The sequence below is a fragment of the Tyto alba genome, unplaced genomic scaffold, assembly GCF_018691265.1.
Source record: "Tyto alba isolate M040663 unplaced genomic scaffold, T.alba_DEE_v4.0 Super-Scaffold_41, whole genome shotgun sequence".
In the NCBI taxonomy this organism is placed as follows: domain Eukaryota; kingdom Metazoa; phylum Chordata; class Aves; order Strigiformes; family Tytonidae; genus Tyto; species Tyto alba.
The window spans coordinates 7,472,291-7,490,951 of NW_024881317.1; the positions used below are offsets into that span (position 1 = coordinate 7,472,291).

General features: G+C 42.9%; 1 protein-coding gene across 1 annotated transcript in view; it reads right to left on the reverse strand.

The window, feature by feature from the left end:
* Positions 1-4,913, reverse strand: part of SLCO3A1 (solute carrier organic anion transporter family member 3A1) — a 140,256-nt gene extending 135,343 nt beyond the window's left edge. The window contains exon 1 of the mRNA XM_032994236.2: positions 4,588-4,913. Coding sequence (XP_032850127.2) covers positions 4,588-4,755 — 168 coding nt within the window. The 5' untranslated portion in view covers positions 4,756-4,913. The remainder of the gene's footprint in view (positions 1-4,587) is intronic.
* Positions 4,914-18,661: the final 13,748 nt, after the last annotated feature.

Genomic DNA, 18,661 nt, shown 5'->3' on the forward strand with positions numbered 1-18,661 from the left:
GGGGGAAAATTCTATTGTACAGCACCAAGAACAACAGAAAATTTTGAAGCATTGCAGTACTCCTATATTAAAATGGTCTTTAATGACATCCTCCATGCAGACCTCTCCACTGACTTCAAGGAGGGTTTGACTGCGTCTCTACAACAGGAGAAAACTGCTTTCTGTAATAGGAAAACAGTATTTTATTTGTGACATTTAACATGGGAGGGGAAGGAGCTGTGCACCAAAGCAGCTTAAAAATCCAAGAGCCAAACTCTGCTCTTAATCCCTCAGTTCCCTGGTGTCCATCTCACAGGACCCCTATTTCTGTTTGTTCCAGCAGGAACACTTTGATGATTGATTTCTGTATTTATCTTTGATATTTGTTTTTTTGTCTTGAATATGGATTTTCAAAATTTTCATTAATATCCCAAACCCCAGTAGCAATAAAACTGAACACGAGTCTGTCTCGGAGATCACACACACACACACACACAATCTCACCTGGACTCACATGGTACTATTTTTTTGCTGCAAATACATTAAGAGGGATTTTTCAAGCTGCAGTCAAACAGTGCTGCATGGGCTCTAGCTGGGAAGTTAAGCATGGCTCAAAAGTTTTCATTCAGCAAAACAAGAAACAATTTGGCATTCATTCCCACGCAAACACCAATGCACCCTCCTTGGGAGGGACCAATTATTTTCCTTTCCATCTCATGCTCAGGCCAGTCATCCTCTATCACTTGATAAAACACATGAATAGCTGCATTCAAAGCTGCAGCAAACAGAGACATCTCAGTAAAGCTCTGTAAAAACAGCTATCCCAAGCACACCAAATAACTGTTTTTCAACGCGCTTCCCATATGCATGTCCTTTATCTAAAGAAGCCCGTGACTTTGGCAGATGTTGGGTGCTTGCAACTAGGTCAGTTTGAACTGGAGCGAGCTGAGGCTAAAGGCTAGGGAGAGAAAATTAAATTGCACTCCTGCTCCACAAACAGTGGCTGTCAAACCGAGAGCTCTTTGCCTTCTGCTAAAGCAGCGATTTCACCAGTGGATAGGCAAAAGATTTGACTGGCAGGGTGATGAAATGCCCCTGTGATAAACTGTCAGGAGCACTTGGAATGTTATTACCAGTTAAAATATTCCAAAATATAACGAACGTAGGAATTCAGGGGTGGGGTGGACAGGGAGGGAAGTGTTGCCAAGGTATGTGAATCAGCCTTATCGAAATCCTCATCGCTGCACGGCCGGCATGACTGATCACACTGCTGCATTCGCCTGAAAGGCACAAGGCTCCGGCTGGAAAACAGAGGTTCCAGCCTTTCCCTCCTGGTGCCATCTGCACCAGAAGCGCTTGGCTCTTTAATCCGTGGACCTACGCTGCAGGAGAGCAACCAGGGGTGGCAATCATCTGGGCTTTTAAAAGTTGCTGCGAAAACCCTGAGTAACTTCTGCAGCAGGAATGCCTGCAGACTACAAGCAGCCTTCTCCCCGCTACCACTGCGGTTGCTGGGAAATTCAAGTTTCCAAAAGCACACAGGAGTAATTAGATGAAACCAAATAAATGCATACACAAAACCTTAGAAGAATATGCAAATAATAGGGTGTATTCAGCAGCCCCAGAAATTAAGGCAACAGCACAGGCTTGCATTTGCATAAACTATGCAGGATATGGCACCAAGTCATTTGGAACATGTGCATTTTGCAAACAGCGAGTGCAGTAATTGACAAATATTTTGGAATGTGACATTGATCAAATACTCCCTGAAACTTCACATGAAGAACCTCAGAGATATTGTACTAATTAACCACAGACATCCACTGTTGGCATCCTGGGGTATTTTCACTGTTGAGTTCTGTGGGAAAAGAATTGGACTTTATAGATTTTTATCAGTGTTTATTATTTATAAAGCCCTGTTGGCAAGCACAATGTTTTATGAACAAGTAAAAGTGAATGATCTTTGCTTCAAAACCACATAATGAATGAATGTATACTTTGTACATATATTCAAGTAGGCGCTGCTAGTTTATTGTGTAGCGAACATGGAAAGAAGAATTTTTTACATCTCTAAAAAGAAATAATATCCACTTCTAAATATACTGACATGAAAGCCAAGCCCAATCAAAACTGAGATATTCAATCATTCCTAAGAAGCCAAGCCCCTGCCTTGTTTTCTTAACAAGCTGAGTTTTTGCCCTCATATTCTCCCCATGCAGAGCAAGGCAGACAAAAACCAAGGAAACCAACTTGTCGCCGTATAAGGCGAAAAAAGGTTTCTCTTCCTGAGTTACAAATAACTAGGGAAAGTCACACGTGTGGCCAAGCAAAGCAGAAGTATGAATATAGTACTTGCTCACTGCCGACAGGCTAAAATTAGTAGTTTATTCAACTGCCCAGAACTACACACTGTGTCTGTCCTCTGCAGCATCTCCCTATTTGTCCGTCTTTCTGTTTGCTCTCTGCTTTGTCTCACCTGCTAATTTGTCCCTCGGGGAGCAGCCTGGCATGCCACCACTGAGCCCAACAGCCCCTGCTCATCCCAGGAGCCTGAGTAAATGAATATCCACTTGCAGTTACACCTGGGCAACTCTGCAGTGCCTCCACTGATTTCACCCCAAGACAGCACCTGAGCACAGCACTTGGCCCCACGGGACACTCGGTCTCCAAAAACTATTAGGTCCTCCATACTTTCCACCAAGCATCTTTCCTGCTCCTGCTCTCAGGACACCTGTAAGCACAGCGCTTGTCCAGATTTGCTTTAAGCACAGATTTACCCTCCAAAGATAATTCCACATTTGCATCTGTTCATTGTATGAAGAGCGGTGTGGTATTTGCAAAGACGGCAGATAAATTATACAGGGAACGGAGGAACACTTGCCCAGTGCAGCTGGGCCACTGCTTACGCATGCTGGGGATTGTTTTGAGTTGAGTTTTCTTTTTTTTCTTCCCCCCACTGACCGGCTGTCTGTTATTGCTTGTGGATCCCGTTGGCCATGGGGGCATGATGTCATGTTGGGCAGGATTCAATCCTGGAGAATGGCAGAGGGTAGAGACAGCAGCACCTCAGTCGAGTTAACCCCTCGGAGGAGGGAGGTAGAACTCCAGGAATTGCAATGGCAGCGGCGCTTTCCAGCCGGTGGGGCTGGGGTGCGTGAAACGCTCCAAAGGAGCGAGAGGAAGCGAGCGCGCTACTCCGGCACAAAGCACACCGAAGAGTTGGGGAAAACAGGAAAAGAAACCCTAAACTGGTGAGGAGAGAGCAACGCAGAGGAGTTTGAGAAAAATGCCACACTAGGGACTATTACTGCTGATCCCATGCTCAGACACTGTAGCGAAGCATGCCAATATACAGTCTGCTAGCAGATCTATACGTTTCCAGCATACTGGTGCCCACGGGGTGACATCACCTCAGTGGGCTCTTCCTGACCATTTACTTTGACAGAGGATTATCCCGCAGTCATTCATGTTGACAGCTCACCTTGCAAACAGCACATCAGAAACAATATATTTACTTACTAAGATATTACTCACATAAAAGAGGCATGCCCCTGTCTGGCTCCTACAAATTAAGTGATATTCACCTATACTCACACAAGGTATAGAATCGCTGAATTTATCTCAATAGATGTGATGTAGTTTCCTTAGGAATTACACATATGTTTCAGACTAAACTTACGTTTTTTATTATATGAAGATCAGTGCTAATTTCCATTGCATATTAACAGGGAATATTAACCATGGTTAGTTTAGCCACATACTTTGAAAAATTATAGATCACGTTCAGTAGAAATTTGCATAAGTAGTTTGAGCATGTGAGAGAGGAGCAGTGCTAAATACTGAACACAAGTATTGCGAATGAGATCTTACACTTACTGTATAATATATTACGTGTATGGCCTCAAAAAGCCTCAGAGATTATGAATACATTTCTTTTCCATGGAAACTATAATTCTCAAATCCAGCAAGCTATTTTGAGAAATTTAAATCAACTACACACATCTGCTGGAAGAACAACACTTCATTTTCACAGGCTGCCTCTCTCGGTGTATACTCAAAGGCACAAGCACAGACGTATGGACATCCTTCCAACTCTTCTACTACAGTTCTGCCTCTGGCACCAGATCTCACTATGCAGATTCCGTGCAAAGTCGGATTTTGACTGTTCTCTACCTAACGCCAAGACTTCACGGGGCTGCTGCGCTTAACGCGGCTGCATCGCTTGAAGAGGAGAGGGAGAATTAGTAACGCAGGAGGCACGAAGCAAATACCCCGCTAGGTTTTTCTCGGTATTTACTCGGTATAAACTGGAAAGGCTGGCGTTCTACCCGAGTTACCGGCCAGCTCGGGCACCAGCAGCGGTGCCGGGCGGGCGGGCGGGCTCCGGGGGACCGGCCGCAGAAGTTCCCCGCGAGCGGCACGGCAGAAGGGTGACCCCCTCCGCGCTGCTGAGTCATTTAAAGCCGCGAAACGTTGTAAAACCCACCCGGCGGGGGCGGCTGCCCCGGCTGCGAGGAAACTTCCCCTCCACTTCAGCCGGCGCATCCCCCGCCCGGCAGCGGCTCGGCAGGTACCGCGGGGGGGGCTGCGCGGCCGGCTCCCACTCACCAGGTAGGCTCCCACGGTGCCCTGGGCCAGCATCAGGGCGCACTCGGACACCAGGAAGAGCTGGATGCTGGAGAAGCAGGAGACCTTCCTCCGCCGCCTCCGCTGCCGCGCTGCGCCGGCCCCCGGGAGCTCGCCGCCGCCGCCCGCCGAGCCCCGCTTCCCCGGCATCCTCCCGGGCACCGCCGCCGCGGGATGGCGGGCCCCGCGGCTGCTCCGCGCCTTCCTCCTCCTCCTCCTCCTCCTCCTCTTCGGGGTGCCAATCACAGCGGCAGCCCGCGGCGGCTGCCTCTCCGCCCGCGGGCTGCTGCCATGGCCAGCTCGCCGCCTCCTCCTCCTCCTCCTCCTCCTCCTTCACCACCACCTCTCTCCTCTTCTCTCCTCCCCTCGCCCTGCCGCGCTCCTTCCCTCCGCCGGCCCCCGCGCAGGCCGGATCCGCGCCCCCCGCCGCCCAGGGGCGGAGGAAAGCGCGGGGCTGGCGCCGGCGGAGGCTCCGCGGCGGGCGGGGCGGCCCCGTCCCGGGATACGCGGGGGGCGGCCGCGGGAGGGGGCGGGAACCGCAACCCACGCGCCCCCCCCCCCCCATCCCCTGGGCCGGCTCCTCCCGGTGCGGGGCCGGAGCCCTCAGGCTGGGGGCGCGGGGGAGGTTCCCGCCCGGGGTTGGGAGTTTGTCACCGGAATTTGATGGCAAGATGTCCCCAAAGAGGCCTGGCCTGCCACCCCCTTCCCTGGCGGCCCCCCCCCCCCCCCCCCCCCAAGCTTGGGCGCCCTGATTTCATACTCCTGCAAGTGCTCCTTTCCAAAGGGTGAAGGGAGGCTGCGTAAAAATGGGCATGTTCAAAAAATTAAATGGCAGTAGGTGTCATGCGTGGCAGCGCTGCTGCCACGTGGGCGAGCATTTGCTCTCCGTGCTTCATGTCCCCAGCCACGCGTCTATCCGAGCGCGCTTTTTGTTGTCACTCCCACCTTGAGTTCTAATTTCAAGAGATACCTTCTTTTAAAAACCACTAATCATCACTTCTACTATTACAGATCACATTCCTTGTTGGCGTAATAGCAAAACCTGATCTGCTTTGCGCCTCAAGCGTGCTTTTCCAGTTCGTTTCTGGGTCCACGCTGCGGGCTGCTCCCTTACTTCCTCAGGTTATTAAACTTCCAGATAAGTGGAAGTTTAAGTACTTGGTCCATTGAGTACCGAGATGTCTGTGGCCTTTGAGAGAAACAGTTTTCTGTGGAAACAGGTTACATTTTACAAAAGTACCTATATTAATTTCAATCCTAAATGTCATTTTCAAAGGTGGTTGAGGCTTCAAAACTCCTGATTACGTAGGAGTAAAAATTCCTTTAAAATTGGAACTTAAGAACATTGTAATTTTTTGAGGCACAAGCCAGTCATCACCAGTCACAGCAGGAGGTCTAATGAACTCACATTTTAAATGATCCCCTTTTTCCTCCTGGTACCCTTTTTGAGTTTATTCTCTCAAAATACTGTAATTGTTTGAGGGCTTTTTATTTTGACCTTCTTTTATATGAGAATCTTTAATAAATCCGATACCGAAAATTAATCTTGAGCAGAGTCTCCACCCAGGTTGATGAGTCTTTACCAAGCCCAGCTGATGCACATTGCCCCCGCAGAACTGCAGACCGTTGCTGGAAACAAATGCCAGAGACCTGGCATGCTCAGCTGTTGCCCTTTGCTCATCAGCTGCCAACAGCTCCCTCCCATGCTGAACTTTGGCTGGCCACAGCTTTTCCAGCAGCTCTGGGCCGCATCAATAGGTGTCAATAGTCCCCTCTACTCCAGGGACACTATCTCCAACACTGATGGCCCGAAGCAGCATTATCAAGCAACTAGTGTGGGGAACAGTCTGGTGCTTGCAGTTGAGTGGTCTTCATTTTAGTGAGATGCAGATCAGTCTTTCAGACATTGTGCACCTCTCAAGATGCACGTTAGAAGTTACCTGAGGCCTCAGATGCCAAGGGTTTTGCATGAGGTCATGAACAACTGGCTCATCCATACAGAGTTCTGCCAGTTCCTAAAGTGTTTCCTTTCCATCCAGGGAAAACTGGTTCTTCCACCAAAAGAAAACAAACAAACAAAAAAAGCTAATTTTCCTGAAATTTTAGACTACACAAGTGCTCATCTCCTTCCTAACGTGTTCATTTAGGGACATCTGATATAAAAATTCTGAAGTTTAGAAAGCTAGAAAGGTCTCTATCTCTAGATGGGTAGATTCGCAGACTAATTCAATTAGCATGGCTAGACAGATGCTTTGCTCCAGATGGCTGCTGTGGTACATTATAAACAGGATGGACAATCTAACAGACTTTTCAGTAAGTGAAAATGGAAGGGTGTCTCTTAAAACACTTGAGCATGTAGAATCATGGCAGGGGAAGTCTTAAAATTCCTGCCCCCCCCCCCAAAAAAAAAAAAAAAAAATTGGGGGGCATGCTGGTCTTTCCAGTCAGATTTTGACTGCTCTACATTAGGTGCTAAAGGCAGCAAAGCTCTGAAAACTCAAATAACTCCCCATATGTGTATCTAGAGACCCAAATAAATTTCTGCACATGCTACCGCAGTTACCAATATTTGAATTGATGCTTTAAAGCTCTTGTATATTCAAGTGCCATCACGTGTCTTGATCACGTATTAGACATCCTTTGCAAAAGTTTGTCAGGGCTGAGGAAGCAGATATACTGCTTGTCTGTCACAAGGAAAACAGCTGCTAGAAAAAATTGACTCTAATACTAATTATCTGAAACATCTGGTTGGTTAGTTTATTGCAGCAGAATACAATTATCAGTTAAATTTCTGTCCAGAGGAGACAGAATGCCTGGATTTTTTCCCTCTTCTTTATGTTGTATACTTGTACTTACTTCCTTTAGAAAAATTCCTCCTGGTTTGCTCTGCTGAAAGAAAGAATGAGGGTCGTGCATCCCCACTCAAGTATGTCAGTAGTCCTGAGTTTGCTTTCTGCCACCTTTCAACACGCCACATTCCTGAGAGATCTCAGTAGAGTGCTTCAGGGATGGACAAATGACCTGTTTGAATTTAATAGTTAATTATTGTTATACCCAAACAGTTTTTCTGGTCTAAATTGACCCAGCCTTAACTACTAATGTGTGGAATACTAATGTTCTTGGATTATCATTAGCCTAGAACAGAAAGGGACTTTATAGCTAGTATACTCCCTTTTCCTCAGGCCTCAGTAGTTTTGCCAGGGCAATTCTCAGCTATTTCCCCAACCAAAGCATACGTTAGCAACTTTTTTCCCCACAATAATTTGTATTAAATTTCTTGCAGATACCATGTCAGATTTTTATAAACACTTGAACACTCATAGCTGGGAGACAACGTTCTGCCATAGATAAGGTTGGACACAGCAATCTTTAACGAGTCATCTCCCCTGAGACAGTTTTATTACATCTTGTCTGGTAGACATCTCCTTGCTAAGTACCTGTTGCCCTATGTCAACATTTACCTTTGAGTAACCTTAGCAGCTGGAGTATTCTTGATCTGTCACTATCCTAAAACAATTTTTGCCTTTAGTTCATTTCTTTCCTCCTATTTGTGGTTAATCTTATTGAAAATTAGCTGTGTAACCATGTGTTTTGATACTAGACAGGCATAACCTTTTTCATTCATGTCAAGAATCAGTGCCTACAGTATATGTGGTTTATGGCTGGCACAGAAGAGCTGAAGGAGAGCTCTGAAGGATGAGGATCTTAGTGAAGCACTCAGTATCTTACACCTCAAGGGACAAAAATGCAAACATAAAAAGAAAATCTAAGCTTAACCATCAGCAGTGTTGGTAACAGGAAGAGGAACAGTAGAGGATGATTTTCCTTAAGCAGAGCTGGTGGAAACCTCTTCTGTGAAATGTGCCAAGGCAAGCAGCTGATCTGTATCATTAGGCATCTCTACAGTTGCCATTGGAGTCGTATTCCCAAACCTTCCGGACGTGTTTTACAGTCCAGGGAGCTAATGTGTGCCTCATCCAGTACAGCCTCACTGGAGCACTGGCAGGCACCCAGTGTACCTGTTCTTACTGAGGATACAGCAGAGAAAAACAAGGATAGGTGCTAAGAGATGATGGTCTCACAGGAGACACGTTGGTCCTGTGGTGTATTTAAAAAAAAAAAAAAACAAAAACCAAAACAGCAAAATTCATACTGTGGCCATAACTATTATCTTCTCTCACCAGAACAGCTCTAGGTGTTTTCTTACAAGGCAACTGGATATTTCCCTGCTCTCCTTTATACTGCTGTAGGTCAGGAACAGCTATTAGGGTTTGATACTCATCCAAGTATCTGCATCCTCACCCTTCCCCACGGCTATGGTTTTATGGGAGGTGTTTGTGCAGTGCAGCTTTAGGGTTTCTCTCCTGCCGCATGGCCTGGGGTGCCAGCCTAGCTGCAAATCACTGTTAATCTGGTGTAATTGCAAGACTGACTGAAGAATATTTTCCTGAGAGCCACCTTCGGGGCATGCTTGCTTCTGTCTGCTGGGTGGACACTTGTTCTGCCCCTTGATGAGGGGTAGATGCTTTCACCTGGCTGTGAGGATGTCAGAGCGCTGCATTAGGTGTTGGAAAATAACGTTCCTGGGAGGTTTGCATTCTGCTCCATTCAAAATTATGGCAGTGAAGTTAAAAATCAGGCACAGCTGTCGCAGGTACCATTCTCATTTGGGTTTCTTCTCAGGACAGTACAGCCATGTCAAGGCCAGTTTCCATTTGCTGTAAGCCATTTGGATGAAAGGAAAGCTCATGTGCTGCATATAGCATAAATCATGTCCCCTGAGCACCCCTGCTTGATCCTAGTTGGTGCATTTGTCTGAGAGAAGGCTTACATATTAAGAAAATGAGGAATAACTTCAGATATGTTTAAAAGAAAGACACATAAATAAGAAATCCCGGGACTCTAGCAAAGAGGCTTTTCCTTGGGATGGCTCTGAAATTCTGTTTTGTGATTCTGTGGTGCAAAATCATATGGATCAGCTGGTACAGAAAGGAGGCATCAGGAAAGGATTTTAATCATCTACCACTGTAGAATGGAGGTATAAGTATGCACATCAGCCATGGGTGTAGAGCAGTAAGGAGGGCTGAGATTGGGACAGCTTGTGGATATATCAGCAGTTGTCATTTCCAAGATACCACTGCTAACAGTTTTAATGCAATTTCTTTCTATAAACACTTCTGCCTTGCTATTTTGAGTCCTGCTGGAGACTTGGACTCATTAAAAAGGCATTTCCTTCAGACAAGCTGATTAGATAGCTGTTCCTTCCCCCAGATGATGAAAGGCTGGAGAACACCTTGCTGAAGCTAAAAATCGCAGAAAATTGAGACACATTAGTTTAACAAGAGGTGCCGGTTCACCTTGAAATCTCCCACTATTAAAACAGTTAAAAATGAGGAGATTCTTAAATGCAAGAATGGGATGACTTCTCTACAATCTACATTGCATAGACGTGGCTCCTAACCTCTAATTATGGTTTTCCCAAATAAATGAGACTCAGATCTGAAGGCAGCTGAGTAATCTTTAATGCCATTGACTCCATGAGACCTGAGGGCATGTGAAACTTTTACAGGAGAACTAAGCACCCAGCAGGATTATGGTCTAAATGGAAATCAGAATGACTTTTGAATTAAAGCAATGTGATTTAGCAAACACAGTATAATTGTGGAGTACCTGCAAATATTGACATCAGCCTAACGCCTCATTTAGTAGGAAAGTTAATTTGCAGAATTAGAAAATGAAAAGCAAATTACTGGACAATAGACTACCACTTCCCCGACTGTTAATCAGCATCTCATAAAGCAATGATTGTCCAAACTGTACGTCAATATACAATAAAAATATTTAATTTCTTTATTGCAAGGATGAGACCTTGAAGCTCTAGTTCTAGAAGATAATTCTGTTTAGTAAATCAAAAAATCTAAAAGGCAATGTCACCTGTTTGTGTTGTACAAATTGATGTGCATTCATGAAATAATAAGATACCCATGGTAGGAGCACCTTACTACAGATTTTCTGCTTTTCTGCCACTGTCACACTCTGGAAAATATTCTTGGCCAGACTCATCCATGGCTGATGATACAGCAGAAGGCAATGTTCCTTGGGGTCAGTAAGGATTCATCTTCTAGGTGGTGGGGTAGTACAAGGAGTGATGGTGTCATCTTTTGTGTAGGAGTCACACCAAGCCCTTGCACAGTCAAGGGTGCTGGTGGCACACGGACACTTCTGCCCAACACTGAGCATTAGTCTTAGCAGGTCAGCCTGAAGTTCATTCCTGGGATTTAATTTTGACATCTTTGGGAGTTTTTTTGCATTAGTTGGACACAATTTGGTTCCTTCTAAGTGCTTCCACCTTGTAAGTAACTTCCTTTAATAGCAAAATGAATCAGAGATTTTATATAAAAGTTTGTAAAGTGTTTTGAACCAAGGGGGCTATAAGCACTTCGTAAGCAAGTGGAGTTCCAGCCAGACACTGAACAGTTGTGCCTGGATGCGTCTTGCTAGGCCATAACCTGACAGACCCAATACTTGTAAATCAAACTGTCTCCTTAATTGAGAAATTGTTTACAGAGGTCCTCAATGGGATCTTGAAATCTAGCCATGGGTGCACAGACTGACTTCCTGCGAGGCCTTTTATTTACTGTCCTTGACTATATTCTCTGTGGATCTTGCAGTTTTGCATGAATGCTTTCAATCTACCCTGTGTGCGTGATTTATTCAGCGCAGTCATATTTTTTTCTCTAGACATTACGTGCAGCATGTATGTGTCTCATGGTACTAGTTCCTGAGTTTATTGAAATTACTGGTGTATCTCTTTGTAGACTAGATTTTATTAACATCTCTGAGCTGGTAAAAACATGGTTTAAGGCTTTGCTGGATTAGCTGGATCTTCCCAATGGAAGTGACTTTCCTGTGTGATTTTGGGGTGAATTTATAGTACTAGAGTCTCTGTAACAGACAGTGTAGTTGCAGATGAAAGACTTGCTGTATGCTACTGTGGAGGATGTTACTTCTGTCAAACTGTTCATGGGACAGTTTGAAGCTAAATTCTGAGCAGATGACAATTAAAATAGTGTCCTATGTGATCAATAAAAGAATCAAGACAATTAGCAAACACAAAGTTGTACCAATACGCACAGAAAAGGGAGGAACTGCATTGACAGTGTCGTGATGTTGCACAATAGCTTCTCAAAACAAAACCACCTCCCTTAAACCAGCCATTTTGTTGCCACTTTTTTGTCCAGAACTAAATTCTCTCACCCCTTCAACTAATGCATGATGCCAGTTCAATTCAGTAGCTGCTTCTTAGCAGCAGCCAACAGTATTGTTGGGTGTTACCTTATATACTTATGTAATTTCAGTTGAGCTAGCTTGATGTAAAAGAACACCCTTTTGTCACCTTAGCTATACCACTGCCTTCACGTACCTTTAGGTCAGTCACAATCTTTTTGACAGGACACATATCCCCGAGTTGAATAGTAATCTTTTAGGTTCATATTAATAAGCAACAGTGTGCCTTTGGAAAACAAGCAGCAATATGAGTTTATAGTGAGCATTTTTGCCAGATATATGTTCTCCTTCTGCCTTGTACTCAGAGAGCCTGTAGTAGTTGACTTTCAGCATTCTTGACAGCCTCAAAAGGTATCACACAGGCTAAAGGAAGCAAATAAGAACCCCAAGAAAGGAGTTGGATATTTTTTTTTACTTATTTTATTCTGGAGAACACTGATTAAACCTTACTGTGGTTTATTGGTTCAGCTTTTAGAATTAACAGGATCCCTAAATTACTCTAGGTCTGTGAAAGCATGTGAAACTGAAACACCCTGTCTATAACACCCTTTTGTAATAAATAATGCCCGATTATACTAATATATTTAAGGCAATGGTTATAAACATTTAAATCAAATGCGAAGGGAACCTTTACTGAAGTCACTGCAATAGACTAGCTGAAGCTGCTGCAGATTTCCTGTGGATCTGTATGCAAACTGTATCCAAAGAGCACCCGAGTCTTGCTGCATCTTTTTCATCTTTAAGGTCTTAGAGGCAGGAACTTCCTCTTATGAAGGATCCTTACCGTGTTTGTTATGAAAGAGTCTAATATCTCTGAAGTAATGGTAAAAATGCAGGACAGAGGAATGCAGGGGAGAGGGGAGTTGTTGACCTCACTGGAATTTAGATAAGTCAGTGGAAGATAAAGAGAATTCACTTGCTCTTGGACTGACCTCCAATATGAAAACAGGGCAATGCAATGGAAGGTCAAAGAATAAAAATAAGTCATTTGATAGCATTTCAGTAAGGCAGCAAAGACTTGCTGTACTTCACCTTCAAATAAGAAAGGCCATCAATAAAAAATGTCCAATTAATTTACTTACCGTAAAGGTAACAGAGCCCACATTTCTGGTTGCTGCAACAGAACAACTCTCTTGTGAATCCCCCACAGAAAAGGCAGGGTATGGGAGAGGAAGGCGTTATTAAAGGAGATTTGTGAGCTTGTTATCTTGATGCTTCTCAAACATAGCCTCATCTGACGCTAATTCTAGAATGTTTAATGAGCACGGAGGAAATGAAGCAAAATAAAGAGCAGCAACAAGGAGAAGAAAAGCCTGACAGGTTCTTAACAAAGTTATATTCCTGCTCCACTTTTCACTGCTATTTAAATAAGAAAATAATTTGGTTACAGGAAATATCTTGAAAGCTCTTGCGTGAATGTTTGCTGTTTAGGTAGAGTGACCCGCAGATGAGCCCTTTGCAGTTATTTTTCATTGAGAAAGCCACAGTTTTTATCTCCTGCATTTTCATAGTATGACGAGTTGTCCACAAGCCAAAAATGACATTCTGCTAACATTGAGAGTGCAGCAGTGGAGGTTTGGATGTTAATTGTTATCTCACAGCAGAGAATGGGATAACTAGTTCAAATGGATTAAAAGGTAACTAATCTTTCACTACTCATTTAAATTTCCCTCCACTCTAGATTAAGAAATTGGTCTCAGCTTCTTATACATATGATGCGACATCAAGAGACAGGGTTCACTCCCCCACTAAAATTATTCATTTTGCCTAAGGAGACCATATGCACTTACATAGGAAAGTTGCAAACAGCACCTAACCCAAAGAAAGAAATGACCTTGAAACACTGTTTTCAGAGACATTCCCTAGAGTTCAGTGGGATTTGATGCCATAAAGCCACCACAACCAACATTGTCACTACAAGGATGGGAACTATGTCCCATTGCCTACTCTATCCTGCAATGTAATTTCTTCTTCTGATCTGCTCAGGAGATATGTGAATAATAATAATAATCACTTGCAAATATCATCCAGTATCAACCTTTGCACCTATACCTTAGCTTCCTTTTCTGATTTTCAAAGTCTCTTCCTGAAAACATCCTAACTATCAATTACCAAGGATATGTTTGGCTGCATAATTAGGATGAAGGACAGTTGTTCAGAAGGCAACTGTTATTTTTATATATCTATGGTAATATAAAAGTCTCCTTTTAAATCAATCATAAGTGTCTCTTCAGTGATTTATGACCAGTATGGGGAAGCTGAGAGATGGCTTTGAAGGCAGATTTTGTTATAAATTATTTCCTTGATTTTTTTGTCCTAAATGCAATTATTTAATATTATTAATAGTCTGTGCACATCACATTGAAGCAAAATGGAACACAACTTCTTAAGACAAGCAGTGTACTTACACAAAACTTTCTTGCATAACTTCATCCATATATCGTTAATCTTCTGACAAGGAGAAGGATCTTGATTTTTTTTTCCTCTGTTAGCACCAAAGAAAAAACCGCAATACTGGAATTGAACGCTGAAGTTATACATCTGCTAAAGGGATGAGAATCAATGTCTTAAAAAAAAAAATTCAACTTTAATAATATTCAACTTCATTGACTTACATAAATTGCAGTAGTGTTGAACTGATCCACTGTGAAGTTCTAGAGGCACCACTCTCCTGAGTCTCTACTCTCCTTTACATGGATATTCATTTACCACCTGAATAACATGATATGATAATGATCATTCAAGAGGGTGATTTTAACTACAGCCATTAAGTTGTATCAACATGCCTTTTCTTGATTAAGCTGAATAGCCTGTCAATGGACTAAAGCTGTTGTTTGCCTGAGAATAGCTCATTACCAGATCTGATCAAAGTATTTCTATCATATTTTCCTTACTGTTGTTTTTAATTTTTTACCAAAAGCAGTATATTTTGTTTACTAGTTTTTCTATCAGAACTCTTTCAGTAAGTAAAAACTATGATGAAGATTTTAATAACTCTTACCTGTATTTCTCTCTGCGTTTATCTGGGAAGTTCAATAAAAATATAAAAGTATGTCCATTTAAAGTTTCTGTTTATCTGGGAAGTTCAATAAAAATATAGAAGTATGTCCATTTTATGTTTCAAAGTGGAAACTGAAACATCAACATTTTTGTCAAATTGCTTTCTCTGTCTTGACTAATTAGCCAGCTGTAAGGGCGAAATGTATCTTACAGCTCCTTGTGTGTTATGAATTAGTCTGATATTGCTGACATTACCATGGTTTTCACATCCTACTGAGCTTTTTGTGGTTTTAGTTTTTCTAATAGAGGCGTTAGAGGGGCACATTTACATGCTTGCCCTGATTTATGAGTATATTTTATTTGTGGGGAGATTAAATTGTGGTGGGTTGGATCTGTTTGGGTTTCCTCGATAGCCTCTGATTAGTTTTAATACAGGTAGCCCTCACAGTAAATCAAGTATCATCTCAGCTGATCTACAACAAAGTGAAGCTGTGACTCATTACCCGGTAGACGAGCCTTTCCTCCTGTGGTAACTCATTATACTGAGGAGATTATTTACGATGTTTGCAGTCACCCCAGCTGCTGCTTTCATTTAGGAAACTCAAATGCACTGTATAGAATGTGAAATATTTGCTAGTTCATAGACGACTCATTAAGATCTGAAAATATGCTTTTCTGAGGAAAGCTCAGCTGGATGACGAATGTGACCATCAGTGGGCTCCAGGGGTCACCTGGAAGCACAAAGAATGTCCCCTGCCTTTGTCCAAGGTTAACATACATAAGGTTTTCTTGCAAACTCAGTATCTCTGCAATTCTGTAACCTGCAAAGCATAATGAAGAAAGTGCATTCCTAAAGATAAGTAGGTCCCAGCCTTGGCTGTCAGACACATTTTTTTGGAAGTCAGGAATGTGAGTCCTACAGAAGCAGCAAAAGGACAGACTTCAAGCTGGAGATGTCATAAACACTGCTGAAATAAAAATGTTCCTGAGTTTGGAAGCATGGCTAATACAAGCCTGGGAGCATGCAAGACTTAGGTACTGCCCAGTGTTCGAAGATCATCTGAACCCTGTCTGAAAGAGGGAATTTACAGCAGCATTTTTGTTAGTCTATCATCTCTCTGTTATTTACCACCTGCAATCACCTTGGTGTCCATGCTAATAAAGTATCAGTGCTCAAATACACACCTTGAATCTTTTTGCCACCATGACATTCTTAAAAACTTACAGCTGTACCATCATGTTTATGCTTCAACGGCAAAACCAAACCCCAAATCCCTCTGTGTACCAACGGGCTGGCCTGCCTCTCCTGAGCACCCACACAGCCATGCTGAGAGGATCCTGACCATACTCGTGATATGTGTTTTATTGTCACTTGCACATCTAGTCCATCACTCGAATGGCAAGCAATCTGAGACGAGGTCTGTACTCGTGTTTTCTGTTAAGTAGCTAGCACACAGGGGAGGCAGAGGGGGATATTAAATAATAATGACTATACTAATACATCTGATAGAGTTCAGTTCCGCTTTTGCACTAAATGGAAAGCTGAAAGCCTCCCTATGGATCTTTTCCATCTTGAGCACCAATGATTGTAACAGATGTGTCAGTTTTAAATCAATGACTTGCATGACAAATAATACTGATACATGTATTTAGGAAATCTGTGCCCAAGTGGCAGGTTTTCATTAGCTGCAGATGGTGACATTGCCATGTCTGTAATGTAACTCATAAAATGTATAGATGTGGTCCACTATTTTAGTTGGAGGAAGACAACATAGATTTGTTAATGTGGTGTATGTCCTTTGCCTCCAACTTTATAAGAATCTTATGAAATAAAAATAAAAGCAATGAACAAAAGGACTTTATGATTTTAAAAACACCTGCAAACAGCAAAGGATTAGTAAAAACCGTAAGAGGAATGAGGAAACACTGAACATGAAAACCATTGATCCATTTAAACACAGATGAAATGATTTGACAATGTACTGGAAAGGAATATTAAACAGGTACAAGCTATTATTTTTCACTGAGGGTCAGCTTGGGAGCTTTAGTAGCACATGAGGTTCAGGTAAACCCTTCACAGTAGGGAGGATCTCACCATAAATCACAGCTTCCTACTCTTCTGGGTGATGTTGATACAGCTCATGTAATAAATTGGAAAATGTTTTGGACAGGTGATAGTGTTTATAGAAAGGAGGGACAGTTTGAAAGACAGAAAGAGGTCAAAAATTGCAAGGAAAGCTAGCAAATGGCCAAATTAGAATGAAGAAATATCGATCCTTTTCATTTATTTCTTAGAGGCGTGGGGAAGATATTGCTTGTGATATTAGGGCTCTTCATGGGAGCCAAGACCTTTCAGCTCATAGGTCAGCATCTTATATTGCAAACTCCCTATGGGCTGGGCTCTCCTGGTCATTTTTAATGTCTGTATGCTGCTAGAGTATTTGAGCATCTTCCCTGTTGAGCTTAACAAACATGAAGCTTTTACAAGACTTCAGCATCTCACTGACTCATCCCACATTTTGAGGTACAGACTCTTTGCTCAGTGCTTTTGGAGGGGAATGAGGATGATGGGAAAAGCTGTATGAGCCGTTAATGTGAGGAATTTTAGTTTTGATGCCTCTATTCTGAGCACTCCACCTAAAACATAGCATTTGCCTTCTCTCAGCTGCCTATCCAGCCAACTTTTTGTCCTTGTCCTTAAAAAAAAAAAAAATTATGCTGTACAACAAATCACTACATTCGTCCACAGGGGACAGTAAATGCCACTTTACTCATACCTTACTACTCCTTCAACAATCCTATTGCCTAGTGCTAGAAATAATGATGTGAATACCTCTATATCAGCCTTTTCTATCATGATTAAGACTACGCCAGTCATAAAGGTCACCATATGATAGACTGCAGACCACAAGTCCCCACAAGCCAGTGTGACTAACACATTTAACATTGGATTGCAGCTTGGTCAGGTGACTAGTGTAGTGTGAGAAATAAAATCAATACTCACTCTGGTGAGAAATGTTAGAAATGAGCATTCACTGTCGGCCACATTCAGATGACTGAGAGTCTGGAGTGCCATATTTTTGTGTTCATAACCTAGATGTTGCTTTAAAAAATCGCCCTGACACTCAGTAACAGTGACAATGCTGAGCACTTAGTCCTGCAAGTCTTTCTTCAAGTTTATCAGTGTATTCTATTGATCGAGCCTCAGTCTCCTCCTTGGAGGTCCTGAGCCATCCTGCCCCTGCCATGAAGGACCTTCTTGGCCCGGGCACTGACTCCAGCAGAAATAGCTATACTGGGGAAGATTTGGAAAATGGAATCTGCTTGGAAAAAATACCCCCAACAAAACTGTTGTAGCTGTTTCAAGGGGATTGTATTTCTATCCCTCAGGAGAGAAATATTCCAGGTATAGCTAGATGCATTTTTAATGACTCACATGCATGTCAGGTGGAACAAAAGCCTATTCCTCCCATCCTTTCTCCCTTCTCAATCTTCCCCATTTTTAACATGTGCTCAGCACCAAAACAGACAAATCTATCATCGGCAATTTCAATAATCTCTGTCACTGTGGTACCATGTTACATCTTGTTGAATTGGAATTAAACATAGATGTTTATAGAGGGCAGGTTAATGTCTGTCTCAGTATCTATTTTTCAGTTGTATCCTTCTCTGGTCTTCAAAGACAGTTCGATCTTTTTTCTTCTACATTTTATTTTGGTTTCAAAGGCGCCTCAGTTGAGCAAACAGATAGGATTTCAGATTGATCTTA